General features: G+C 42.3%; 2 protein-coding genes and 1 long non-coding RNA gene across 3 annotated transcripts in view; 1 reads left to right on the plus strand and 2 right to left on the minus strand.

Moving 5' to 3' along the window:
* LOC118805159 overlaps positions 1-14,498 on the plus strand; it is a 1,027,118-nt gene that overhangs the window by 633,240 nt on the left and 379,380 nt on the right. The gene's annotated exons all lie outside the window — the stretch shown is intronic.
* On the minus strand, positions 1,685-4,692 carry LOC118805163. The gene is made up of 5 exons (XR_005007037.1): positions 4,574-4,692; positions 4,424-4,478; positions 3,160-3,248; positions 2,944-2,990; positions 1,685-2,744 (listed from the first exon to the last, which is right to left on the minus strand). It is a non-coding gene; the product is annotated as an uncharacterized LOC118805163 (long non-coding RNA).
* On the minus strand, positions 4,695-11,568 carry si:ch211-264f5.2 (uncharacterized protein LOC570749 homolog; the record flags this gene model as incomplete). Its single annotated transcript, XM_036567703.1, has 4 exons — positions 11,270-11,568; positions 8,641-8,952; positions 7,515-7,844; positions 4,695-4,906 (listed from the first exon to the last, which is right to left on the minus strand). Coding segments are annotated over exons 1-4 (900 nt in total), but the record flags the coding sequence as incomplete, so codon positions are not given.

Here is a 14,498-nt window from a genome sequence, read left to right on the forward strand (position 1 = left end):
AAAAATCAACAAAATGCTCACTAAACTGGTTTACCAGTCTAACCAGCCTTTTTTTCAGCAGGGTTCATACATTTCTGGAGATACACACAACTTTTCATGGCAAGAATTACAGTTGATTAAGAAACACTCGAATGCTAACCTTGCTAACAGTGAATGAAACTGAATATCCACTGATTTTGAGAAGCTGCTGCTGTTACAGACGCACTGAGGCATTAAACTCTCTGAATAGTTTTAGTTCGGCAGATGGTTCATCTTCAACCCCTCAAAACACACCCTGAGTATCACCTGTCTGAATAGCTCCCAGTGCCAGTAAACAGTGGCTCTGTTAGCGCTGCTGTGCTAATATTAGCCGTCAGATGACCACTGGGTGTAAACAATATGGCTGCAGCAGCCTGTGTGATGTAAATCGGATGCCGTGGACGATCATCAGTGTTATTCATGCTGAGTTACTCCATGTAAGCTTGGCTCAGTGTTAGAGGCTGTTAGCCAGCTAGGCTGAAGGCCGCTCTCACTGCCACATCGCTGGAGGTCTGAAATGATCTGGCAGAGTTAGATGTTTCCGACAGACATGATCTTCAGTCATGGCTCTTTCTGAGTGTTCATGAGGCTCCAGTAGTCTAACTGATGGACGGTGTGATCAGAGTTTGATTCAGTATAGACTGGACTGTACAGTGAATGTTGATGGAAGAGGCGCCAGATTAAGATGCGTTTTATTCTCACTTTATTCCAGAGTTTTAAGTGCTGTGATGATATTCTCCTGTTCACTATCTGACCCTGTGTGAAAACTGTTAATCTGAACTGCGCAGAGTTTCATAACAGTCTATCCCTGTCAAGCCTACAGTCAAAATAGGGGTCAGACAGCTGTAAGCGTCCTGCCCCAGAAATCAATATAACCTCTGTAAACATTTACACTCACAGAATGTTCTTCATCTTCAGTTTAAAGTTTATCTGTGTTTTATGAAGCTTAATAACCACCTCAACTCCTTAAAACATTATTTTCTCTTCCTGGATCTCCACAGATCTGTCTTTCAAGTTCTTTCATGTCATCAGAAATTAAGGTTCTTCTATATTTGAATATAAACTAGAAAATGTCTTCCTGAGCTGAATGCTAGATGTGAAATATAATTGTCAGCAAAATTTCTGTTTGTACAGGTGAAATTTTTGAAGTTGGTGTAACCAGCTTGATCTGACTAAGGGAAAGCATATATACAGTGAAAAGAAGAGGGCCGAGAACAGATCCTTGAGGAACACCATGTGTAACAGGGATATTAGAGGGACAGATATTTACTGACTGATATTAAATTAAATATGATGGAAGCCAAACATGCCAGAAGAATATCATGACTAACAGTGCCAAAGCTGCACTAATAATAAGATATAATAATAAGAATGGTGAGGAATGGTGTCCTGTTAAGTGATCTCAGTGCAGCTCTCAGTTCAGTTAGTCATGACGTTTTTCTCTCCACTGTTTCGTCTGTTGATCTCTGTGGACAAAAACTTGATTGAAAACACTCAAAGTGATTATTTATGCTATGCTAGTTTTGAAATTTAGAAGCAACAACTCTCTCTTGAACAGAAAATGGAGAATAGAAACTGATCAATAATTAGAGGGTTAATTAGAGTCGTGGTTCCTTAAACTACTTTGTCTCATGATGCTTGTTTATGCCATTTTATTATTATATATGATTTCAGATTATCACAGATAAATAAAATTAGCCCACTGCATGTGACAGCATTGTGCCAAATCAATACATTTGAGGACAATAAGACACACATAAAAGAGATGGTTCAATGTTAGTATTTATTAGCTAATGTGATATTACATATTAAGAATGTTTTTTTTTTTCTGAAAAGTTGGTATTTTGAAGATGGAAGGTTTTATTTGGACAGTGATGAGATTTTAACTGTCTCAATACTTTGTTAACTAATGTGACAGTAAATGACCAGTGTCTCTATTAGAGCTGTGGTCACTGGGCTAATGTTAGCTGTCACTTCAGGTGACCGGCGTACGTCAGCGATACGACTGCAGTGACAGGTCTGACATGAGACCAATACTCTGAATATCATTTTCCAATATTTAGGCTGTGTTAATCTGAGTTAAGGGCTGTTAGCCAGGTGGGCCAAAGGCTGTTAGCTGGGTGGGCTAAAGGCCGCTGGCCAGATTAGTTAAAGGCTGTTAGCCAGGTGGGCCAAAGGTTGTTGGCCAGGTGAGCCAAAGCCTGTTGGCCAGATTAGTTAATGGTTGTTAGCCAGGTGGGCTAAATGCCACCATTACTGCCCACATTCCTGAAGTGATCTGGAATCTGGAAGAAGCTTGAAACTGGTTCAGGATTCATTCAGACCACCTGACACCATCACACACACACACACACACACACACACACACACACACACACACACACACACACTCCAGTGATCACTTACACTCCATCACGAGTGCTGACGAGGGTTCAGTAAAACGCGCCGGAGCTATAAAATGACCCAAAACACCCCACAGTTCACCTTCAGAGGGTTTGTTATTACATGTGACCTGCACTGGATTACAGCCTGTTTCACATTCAGTAATTCATCAGGTGAAACATGAAATTATAAATATAAAAAACATTGAGAACTGGGTTTGTAATGCTACAGTATTTCTGAGAGTCTCTGTGCTGTTAAAGCGCTGCTGCAGTGTTTGTTTCCTCCAGTTTAAGAACGGTCCTGTTTGTCCATTCATGGTCCAGCAAATCAACATCATCTTTCACCTAATCAATAATAAAACAATAATAAATCAATAAAATGATATACATTCCAGTTGTTCAGTAGCTTGTGGCTGTTGTGACTTATTCAGTATCTACTATTGATTATTCAGTGTCTGTTACACAACAGTATAAATTCTGAAGTTTTGAGTTTGAAGAGTTTAAGAAGTTAAAGACAAATTTATATTTTGTTTAGTTCACTCACCATGAGCTCTTCTGGCTCCGCCCCCTCCAACGTCATGTGATTCCCACCTGAAAAGTTGCAGAAAACATTTCAGAGAAACAGAATCCAGTGAAGCTGAACTTTAGCAGCTTTAGTGTTGACTCACACGTCACTGGAGCGTATTACACAAACAGCTGTATATAAATCACTCTGAGAGTGTTATAAACAGTAATAAAGGTCAGTGTGGGTTCTACTCACGTCTCTGTGTCCGTCTCCTCCAGATCACAGTGACCACTACGGCCACTGTTAGTAAAGTCCCCCCAGTGACCATCAGATACAGATATTGTCTGAAATAAACAGAAATACAGAAATACCTTACAAAAAAATCATCAAATTCACACAGCATTTTTCTAGAAGTGCTGCAGTGTGTTCAGAATGTTCTGCATGTTAATTTTAGAGCATTAGTTCTCTAACATTTATTAGCTGGGTTGTTTTAAGGACTTTTATTGTGAAGGCAGGACTAGCCCATGCTGTGTTCTGTTATTTTAGGAAGTGCTGATCCTGTCTAACGCTGATGGCTGTTAAAGATGTAGCGAGACTCTCTCGGTCTCGGTCACACTTTATTTTACAGTCCACTTTAGATGTTTTTTAGACACTTAAAAGTAAATTAAGTTACATTGAACTAAATATCGACTAAACTCCCCATGATTTTCTTTAACTCTAAACCTGCTCTAATCCTGACCCTAACCTTAACCTCAACCCAAAACCTAAACCCAGCCCTCACCCTGGTCCAAATCCTAACCCTGACCCCACCACTGTTCAGTATCACCTGACTTACAACAGATAGTTTGTTAAGAGTTTGAACATCAGTAGATAATCTATAGTGGACTATCCAGATGAAGTGAGGCCAAACTCTCGGTGCACGGCGTTGCTGTGGCCGACTACAGTCTTTAATAAAGCACAATGATGTGCATAAACTGGGTCTTTAATAGCAGTTAAAGCTACAGTGCTTTATATAAACAAACTGTAAAACTGCAAGTGTTAAAGTTGGTGCTGTACAAAAGTCTGTTGTGTGTTATTAAAGTTCTGTCTGTGTTTAGTTTAGCCGCCTGCTGGGTTCTTTATTCAGAGATTAACACTCAATTAAATAGTCAGTCAGTGTAGGTAGAAGGTGTACCTAATAAACTGACAGCTCAATGTAGTGTAGAGTCTCAAAGTACCGGCCCGTGAGGCAGCTTCGTACGGCCTGTCTCAGATCTATAATGTATGTGTGGATTCAGCCCACTGATTTATTTCTGCGGTTAAATTATTCGTCTGATCTCAGACGGTAGATCTTCTTCACCCAGCAGACACGGCGTCTGATTCGCCAACATAAGATCTATAAACTCGGCTCAGACGGATGAAAGCAGAGACAGAGCTCTGAACACAGGAGGAACCATTCAAACCTGATCCAGCATGAGCGCTGCACACTGAGCTCACATGTGAGAGTAAAACGCGATTCAGTAGATAAATCTATACGTACCTGTCTCTAGTAGCTTCTGTGCCTTTGGGCTCACCTAATGGACAACCGGTCAGAGCTGTGAAGGTACAGAGAACTGGGTTAAATGTGTCCACCAAACAGGGAGCTTTCCTTTCCTGAAGATGATCTGATGGAGAAAACATTGAGCTTCACCTGTCAGAGTGGAGGTGGTGGATAGTGAGGAGGTGGTGGACGGTGAGGAGGTGGTGGATAGTGAGGAGGTGGTGGACGGTGAGGAGGTGGCGGACGTTGAGGAGGTGGTGGACGGTGAGGAGGTGGCGGATGTTGAGGAGGTGGTGGACGGTGAGGAGGTGGCGGATGTTGAGGAGGTGGTGGACGTTGAGGAGGTGGCGGACGTGCGGTCAGTTGAGTGTTCAGTCACAGCTGAAGGTGCTGCTGGTTGGTGTGTGGAGCTGAGCGGTGTTGGTGTTGACAGTGCAGATGTTAGCAGTGCTGATGTTGCTGCAGTTGTTGCCTGATGAGACTCTAAGAATGAAATTATGAGACTGTTTATTCAGGACTGAGACGGGTCTGGAGATCTACTGCTGTGCTTAAGATTAGCATCTAAGATCAGAGTCTAAGGTTTGAAGAATAGCATTAAGAATACTGACTCTGAACTCTACACACCTGACTCCGCCCAGGAGGAGCTCCTTAACCCCTTAACATTCCAGGCTTATTTCATACTAAGGTCTATTATCCAGTAACTACAGGGACTTCAGTGTAAACTGGCTGAGCTTTTCTTTGGTTATAACAGTGTGTAATAAACCTTTCGGCCCACCAGCCCAAAGTTTGGCTTGTTAAGGGGTTAATTAGTTAATGAGATGATTTAGGAGTGCTTGATGATGCAGAGCACACAAATATGCAGTGTTGGGTCACCAGGACTGAGACTGGTAACCGCTGCGTTAGAGCATAAAGTCAGGATCAAGACTAAGGGGTTAAAGTTAGTCCTAGCATTAGGGTGTAAATTAGTACAGTTTAAAATGAAAACAGTTTTAGAGTGTGAGGTTAAGATTAGTATTAGGACTAACATTAGGGTGCAATGTCAAGGAATGTCATTATGGTGAAAGGTTACGATTACCACAATATAAGATTGGGATTAGCACCAGGGTGAACAATTAGGATTAACGTTAGGATATAAGGTTAAGATTAGCGATAAAGCATAAGGTTAGGATTAGTGTTAGATTAGGATGAAAACTTAGTATGAGGTTGAACTTAGTATGTTAGGGTCAGCTGTGGTGTACGGTCAGTGTCAGTGTTAGGGTCAGTGCTGGTGTACGGTCAGTGTCAGTGTCAGTGTTAGGGTCAGCGCTGATGTATGGTCAGTGTCAGTGTTAGGGTCAGCACTGATGTATGGTCAGTGTCAGTGTTAGGGTCAGCTGTGGTGTACGGTCAGTGTCAGTGTTAGGGTCAGTGCTGGTGTACGGTCAGTGTCAGTGTCAGTGTTAGGGTCAGCGCTGATGTATGGTCAGTGTCAGTGTTAGGGTCAGCACTGATGTATGGTCAGTGTCAGTGTTAGGGTCAGCGCTGGTGTACGGTCAGTGTCAGTGTTAGGGTCAGCACTGATGTATGGTCAGTGTCAGTGTTAGGGTCAGCGCTGATGTACGGTCAGTGTCAGTGTTAGGGTCAGCACTGATGTATGGTCAGTGTCAGTGTTAGGGTCAGCTGTGGTGTACGGTCAGTGTCAGTGTTAGGGTCAGTGCTGGTGTACGGTCAGTGTCAGTGTCAGTGTTAGGGTCAGCGCTGATGTATGGTCAGTGTCAGTGTTAGGGTCAGCACTGATGTATGGTCAGTGTCAGTGTTAGGGTCAGCGCTGGTGTACGGTCAGTGTCAGTGTTAGGGTCAGTGCTGGTGTACGGTCAGTGTCAGTGTCAGTGTTAGGGTCAGCGCTGATGTATGGTCAGTGTCAGTGTTAGGGTCAGCACTGATGTATGGTCAGTGTCAGTGTTAGGGTCAGCTGTGGTGTACGGTCAGTGTCAGTGTTAGGGTCAGTGCTGGTGTACGGTCAGTGTCAGTGTCAGTGTTAGGGTCAGCGCTGATGTATGGTCAGTGTCAGTGTTAGGGTCAGCACTGATGTATGGTCAGTGTCAGTGTTAGGGTCAGCGCTGGTGTACGGTCAGTGTCAGTGTCAGTGTTAGGGTCAGCGCTGGTGTACGGTCAGTGTCAGTGTTAGGGTCAGCACTGATGTATAGTCAGTGTCAGTGTTAGGGTCAGCGCTGATGTACGGTCAGTGTCAGTGTTAGGGTCAGCACTGATGTATGGTCAGTGTCAGTGTTAGGGTCAGCGCTGGTGTACGGTCAGTGTCAGTGTCAGTGTTAGGGTCAGCGCTGGTGTACGGTCAGTGTCAGTGTCATTGTTAGGGTCAGCGCTGATGTACGGTCAGTGTCAGTGTTAGGGTCAGCACTGATGTATGGTCAGTGTCAGTGTTAGGGTCAGCGCTGGTGTACGGTCAGTGTCAGTGTCAGTGTTAGGGTCAGCACTGATGTATGGTCAGTGTCAGTGTTAGGGTCAGCGCTGGTGTACGGTCAGGGTCAGTGTCAGTGTTAGGGTCAGCGCTGGTGTACGGTCAGTGTCAGTGTTAGGGTCAGCAGTGATGTATGGTCAGTGTCAGGGTCAGCGCTGATGTACGGTCAGTGTCAGTGTTAGGGTCAGCACTGATGTATGGTCAGTGTCAGTGTTAGGGTCAGCGCTGGTGTACGGTCAGGGTCAGTGTCAGTGTTAGGGTCAGCGCTGGTGTACGGTCAGTGTCAGTGTTAGGGTCAGCAGTGATGTATGGTCAGTGTCAGGGTCAGCGCTGATGTACGGTCAGTGTCAGTGTTAGGGTCAGCACTGATGTATGGTCAGTGTCAGTGTTAGGGTCAGCGCTGGTGTACGGTCAGTGTCAGTGTCAGTGTTAGGGTCAGCGCTGGTGTACGGTCAGTGTCAGTGTTAGGGTCAGAGCTGGTGTACGGTCAATGTCAGTGTTAGGGTCAGAGCTGGTGTACGGTCAGTGTCAGTGTTAGGGTCAGCGCTGATGTATGGTCAGTGTCAGTGTTAGGGTCATTGCTGGTGTTCCCACTGTAGTATAAACTCTGTTTCAGGGTCTTGCTGAAGGTACCTGTGTAGTTCTGTGAGGTGGACGCTGCAGTGACGGTGACGTGGACCGGAGCCTGAATTCCTCCAATCATACACCAGAACCAACCACCGTCGTCCATCTGCAGGTTGGTCAGCGTTACAGTGAAGACGCCCTGACCCTCGTCCCTGAGTTGCAGCTTTGCATTCTGGGGTGGCTGTATGTCCTGCTGTGATTGGCAGGAGTGCAGATTTCCGCTCCTGCACCACTTCTTCTCATCCTCCTTCAGCCGGTCGCTATAGTGACACTGAACAGTCACGTTCCCGCCCACGGTGCCGGACACTGAGCTGCTGCTGACCCAAAGGTCTGGCGTGTCTAAGAGCAAAAACTGGGCACCTTTATGATCCTCAATAATTAATCAATAATACAGTGTTTGGTGTTACATTACAACATACAGTGTAAATTATACATTAAAGGAATTATTAAATAATTCTGTTTACATTAGAGACCCAAACAAACACCATTCACCATGGTGGACACCAGGAGTCGGCACTTAATTAAACATACTAATAATAATAATAATAATAATGATAATAATAAGAATAAGATAAATCTGTTAGTATATATAATATCTATTACAGAGTCAAACACATTGTACTCAGTTTGGATATGTTTAACTCCTAAACCTCATAGTTACCGCCAGCAATAACAAAATAATGATTTATTATATTTTATATTAATTATTTCAGATGTGCAGCTACTGAAAGAAGAGAAACTGAAAAAGTGGAGAAACTGTGGAAAGTGCTGATTCAAAACTTTTAATTTAGACCACGTTAGTGTCTGTAAGTAGAGGAAGAGACATTTTATTATGATTTAAATCTGATATTTGGTATGATTGTGTGTACAGTTGTTTTATACAAAGAAAAAAAACATTCTTTACATTTTTGCTGTTTTTATCATTTTTTGATGAAAAAAGTGCAGATTTGAATCTGTCCATGCAATGAAAATATAATTCATGATGTAACTAGGAATGTAACTGATTATGAAAGTACATAATTACTTTCAGATAGCAGCAGAGAGACAGTCTGGACCTCTAAGGGTTACAAAACCAGTAAAACATTCAAATTTAATATTATGAATGATCATAACTGAATTCCAGAATATTTCCTACCGTCTGTCACCTGCAGCTCCAGAGAGGTCCTGAGGTCCGCCTTCAGGACCCCCCCACGCTTCACGGCGCACCAGTAGCGTCCGGCATCTCTGACCTCTAGACCGGACAGGGTCAGTGTGGTTACCAGCTCAGCCGGACTGTCCGTAATGTTGGCCTTCGCCGACTGTCTCACAGTAATACAGATTTGCCACATCCTCCCTTTGCACCAGTACTTCACCTGCGCTCTGAACCTGTAGTTATAGTGGCAGGGGACAGTAATGGACCCACCGCTCCTGACCGTCAGCCTGTCCACTGTCCACAGCCCACAGCATCCTGCACAGGAACAGGACACTGTGTTACAACTCCCAATACACACTAGACCCAGTCCAGTACAGCTTAGTCCCTATTTAATACAGACTAGTCCCAATTTAATACAGACTAGACCCAGTCCAGTACAGCTTAGCCCCAGTCTAGTACAGCTTAGTCCCAATCTAATACAGACTAGCACAGCATAGTACCTATTTAATACAGACTAGCCCCAGTCCAGTACAGCTTAGTCCTAATTTAATACAGACTAGCTCCAGTCCAGTACAGCTTAGTCCCCATTTAATACAGACTACTCCTAATTTAGTACAGACTAGTCCCAGTCCAGTACAGCTTGGTCCCAATATAATACAGACTAATCCCCCTCCAATACAGTTTATTCCTGGTCTAATACATTCTAGTCATAGGTCAATACCGACTAGTCCCAATTTAATACAGACTAACCCCAGTCTAGTACAGCCTGTTCCCAATTCAGTCCTTGTTAGTGCCTGTCCAGTACAGTTTAGTCCCAATTCAATATAGACTAGTACCAGTTCAATACAGCCTAGTCTCAATTTAATACAAACTAGTCCTAGTCCAATACAGACTAGTCCCAGTCAAGTACAGCTTACTCCCAATGTAGTATAGACTAGTACCAGTTCAATACAGACTAGTCCCAATTTAATACAGGCTGGTCCCAGTCTAATACAGGCTAACTCTAATTGAATGCAGGCTAATCCTAACTGAACGGGAAATAGAACGGTTCTACATAGGTACATAAGTTCTCCAGGGCTGCCCGCTGTCACTGCACTTGTTCACCTTGTGTGCCTCAGAGAACTGAATCAAGATCTGAGAGAATCTTTAAATCTTTACACTGGACACTGCAGCAATAACAGGTCAGTGGAGCTGCTGAATGGTTACTCTGGTCAGTGCAACAGGAAACAGGAAATCTGTTGCAATGCCACAGGAACACGATTGCCTCACACAGTGACATCAAACTAGAATGAACTAAAGAGCAGATATGAACTTTAATGAAGCTTTTACTTCTCTTTTATGGTGGAGATTCTGGTCTAATTCCTCCAGAGTGGCAGTGATTTAGTTCTGCTGAGGTTCTGATTGGCTGAATCTGGTAAACACCACAGATTAAAGTCCTCTCAGATGGGTTTGGCTGCTGATCTACACAGCTCTGTTCACACGAACGCTGCCTGACACAGGACACTTTGGCATCTTTTAAACTTTTATGAATAAGATTTCATTTGAACTCTTACTTTTAAACTCAGTAACAACATCTCTGTAAAAGTTTAGAGACCATAAAGCAGATCTGTGCTTTTCTTTTGGGTTCATAGATCTTCAGCACTCAGCTTCAAAACTCAGCTTCGTCTTCATCAGATATTCGCTTCAGTGTGAAGAGCAGGTTCAGCCTAAAAATGATACTGAAGATGCTCCGATATGGGAACTCAGGGTACGGATACAGATATCTGATATTCATAATGCACACATCTGTCGATGCACAGACATTTATAAAATGTATAAACTGGGATTATATCCTGAATTAGCACTGCAGAGATTATTAATGCAGTGAAATGAATAAAATGCATTATTTGTAGTTCAGTAACTCAACGTCACCTTAACATTCTGCTCAATTCAATAAACACACATCAGTCTGAAACATCAGCCTAATAAAAACATCTGTCTGATGCTGAAACATTGTTTTATGCAGTTATCTGAGCTACATATACGATTCTGAAAGCTTTTCCAAACTATTTAAAAGCTCATATTGAAACTCTTTCGGCCTAAAGGTGGTTTAAACACCTGGAAGGTTTCAGTGCTGATGAGTGACATCACAGCACGAGGCCTTTGGCTTTATTCTCAGTACAGTCACTACAACTGGCACAAAGACTTACATGATATTATTTTACTCTAATAGACTTGATTAGGCTTTAAAATGGTCAGTTATTGCAGAACAGCAAAGAAAACAATTATTAACACTAACAGTGAGAGTTTCGTATGAAGCTGTTATATTTATGGAATTTTGAATGAATATTAGGCTCAATATGTGCAGTAAGTTAAATTAATTCGAGCTGTTATATTTACTATAATTCAAATAGACAGCAGGCATTATATTATTATTTACAGTATCAGTGTATTATTATGTCCCCTACTGTCTTTAAGATACATCCTGTCACTCAAAGAAAAACGTGCATCATGACAGCTGTTCCGTTTAAATGATGTATAAAAATAAAAAACTGGAGATCTGTGTGTTGTTTGTTCAGAGATGTTGTACGTTTATAAATCTTTTTCTTCTTAAAGCTGTGTGTCGGTGTGGATCTGTGGAGAGAGAACTTACCTGGTACCGCCAGGAGAAGAACAGCAGGAACCAGCAGGAACATCATCGACCTTCAGCGCAACTTCACAAACAAGCTTCAGAGAACGTTTCTCCACCTTATCCTCCTCCAGGAGATCTGAGCGTTCCTCTGCTGTGGTGTAGCTGAGTGTAAGTGAGGTTTCTTGTGTTCTCGGCTCAGTGTCTCTCTGACTTCCTGAGGAACGCTGCAGGATTTCAACACAAATGGAGAAACATTTTTTCCTCATTTTTCATCCTCTACGTCAAATCGGAGAGTCTAACCCAACAACCAATGAGTAACACCAGACCGTGTGTGTGTGTGTGAGTGTGTGTGTGTGTGAGTGTGTGTGTGTGTGTGTGTGTGTGTGTGTGCGTGTGTGTGTGTGTGTGTGTGTGTGTGTTGTCCACTCTGTGAGATACTGTGACTCAATCTGTCTCCATGGTTTGGTCACTGCTCTCTCTGAGCTGCAGCTCCTGAATCAGTGATTGTTTTAACTCACAGTGGAGTTTCCATTCAAACTCTTTGCCAGTTTGAAGTGAATTTCCAAAAGGTTTGTAAAAGAAACTACAAATGAATCAGTTAACAAAGGAGAATTTTACTGCTCATTAGAATTGTTGCTCTTTGATGGCTTTGATGACTGTCCTGTTCCTGAACTGAAACAGCGTCAGAGAAAAAGATGAGACTCTCAAACATCACACAGACAAACATGCTGCTCTGAGTTCATTCAGATTTAAATCTATTACATCATCAAAATTACTGTTATATTATATATTATATTTTATTTTACTTTTATATCATCAAAACTAAGAAGGGTGAATATATAGTGCTGTGAAAAAATGTTCACCCCTTCCCAATTTCTTCTAATTTTTGCATATTTGTCACACTTCACTGTTTCAGATGAAGCAGCTTGAGCTACTTTTAATATTATTCAGAGATAACTCAAATAAACACAAAATGCTGTTTTTAAATCATGATTTAATTTATTGAAGGACAAATGCTGTTCAGCCCTCCCTGGCCCAATATGAAAAAGTAATTTACCTACTAAATCAACCAGTTAACCAGCAGTCAATTGACTGTTGGGTACAATTTCGCTGCCACACCCAGACATCATCACTGCCACACCTGTTGAATCTAAACATCACTTAAACAGAGCCTGTCAGTGTGAAGCAGCTAGAAGGTCTCAAAAAGCAGCACAGGATGCCGCGTTCTAAAGAGATTCAAATACGTATGCAAAACAGAGTCACTGAAATCTGACAGTCTGGAAAGGGTTACACAGCCATTGCTGAGGCATCCATGGGAGAGTCGCAAGGCACAAACCACTGCTGACCAAAAAGAACACAAAGACCCATCTCACAATTTCCAAAAAAACATTTCAATGAGCCCAAAAAATTTAGAGAAAATATTCTGTGTACTGATAAGTCAAAGGTAGAAGATGTGTCCTGTGACAATCCTCAAGATGCACTAAGCAAGGCATTTATATCTATCATAGACTCCATAGGTTTCACCCAAATCATAAAGGGGCCCACACACTACCACAACCACACTCTAGACTTAATACTGACCTTTGGTGTAGACATAGATAACTTAGCCATTCTCCCCCAGAGCACAGCAGTCTCTGACCATTACTTAATCTCTTACGAAATTCACTTTAGTGGTAATGTGCGTTCCCTGTGAACTATCTAATTATAGACCCATCTCGAATCTCCGCTTTATATCTAAGATCTTGGAAAAAGTTGTAGCAAAACAATTAAACTCTTATTTGTATATGAATCAAATACACGAAAAATTCCACTCTGGCTTTAGGCCACATCATAGTACAGAGACAGCACTAGTAAAAATTGTAAATGATCTTTTATTATTCTCTGACCAAGAAAATGTGTCCCTGTTAGTCCTCCTCGATCTTAGTGCGGCATTTGACACAATAGACCACACTATCTTACTGGACAGACTAGAAAACCTTGTAGGGGTAACAGGAACAGCTCTTTCCTGATTCAGGTCCTACCTCACTGATCAGTATCAGTTTGTTAATATAAACGGTGAATCATCTGTTCTCACAAAAGTAAAGTATGGTGTTCCACAAGGCTCTGTTTTAGGACCTGTACTATTCACATTATATATGCTACCACTGGGAACCATTATTAGTAAACACAGCATAAATTTCCACTGCTATGCTGATGACACTCAGTTATACTTAGCAAGCAAACCGGATGATTAAATTAAACTTAGCAAGATTGAATTGCATCAAGCTCATCTGTAAAAAGCCTTGGTGTCATTATAGACCCTGATCTGTCCTTCGACGCACACATAACTAATCTTACTAGAACAGCCTTCCTGCATCTCCGCAATATTGCTAAATTGAGAAATGCATTCTCTCTACAGGATGCAGAAAAGTTAGTTCATGCATTTATTACTTCAAGGCTAGATTACTGTAATGCCCTGCTGGCTGGATGTCCCAGCAAAAGCCTTAACAAGCTTCAGCTGGTCCAGAACGCTGCAGCCAGAGTTCTTACTAGAACCAGAAGGTTTGACCATATCAGCCCAGTTTTATCAACCTTACACTGGTTACCAGTTAAATTTCACATTGATTATAAAATTCTCTTACTGACCTATAAAGCACTAAACGGACTCGCCCCTCTGTACCTGAGTGAACTTCTCTCTCACTATGAACCATCACGCCTACTTAGATCACAAGGTGCTGCTCACTATTAGTACCTAGAATAAATAAAGTTACGTCAGGGGGGAGAGCTTCTCATATAAAGCCCCCCAGCTTTGGAATAATCTCCCTGTTAATGTTCGGGACTCAGACACAGCCTCAGTGTTTAAGTCTAGGCTAAAAACTTACTTGTATAGTCGAGCCTTTGGTAATTAGTTTTCCCTGTCAGTTCTATACCAGCCAGAGTCTCTGCTGCTCTGCTAACACTGTAACCTGTGATCAGTTGCACATTACAGAACTGACACCCATTACAGAACTGACACCCATTACAGAACTGACTCTCTGTGTGTTTTTCCTTTCTTTCTTTCCTTTGCTGAGTTGAACAGCTGCCCATCCTGTGCGTCTGATGCTGCTGCCTCTTCTGCCTTGATCGGGTGCCACTGCTCGCCAGCTCTGCAGACATCAGGTATGTGTAAATATGTAAAGTATGTACTGGTTATATAATATATAATAAGTGTATGTTTAATACACTGTATGTCCAAAAGTTGTGGACACCTGCTGCTCATCCAATGCTTCTT

The sequence above is a fragment of the Colossoma macropomum genome, unplaced genomic scaffold, assembly GCF_904425465.1.
Source record: "Colossoma macropomum unplaced genomic scaffold, Colossoma_macropomum, whole genome shotgun sequence".
NCBI classification, from domain to species: Eukaryota; Metazoa; Chordata; class Actinopteri; order Characiformes; family Serrasalmidae; genus Colossoma; species Colossoma macropomum.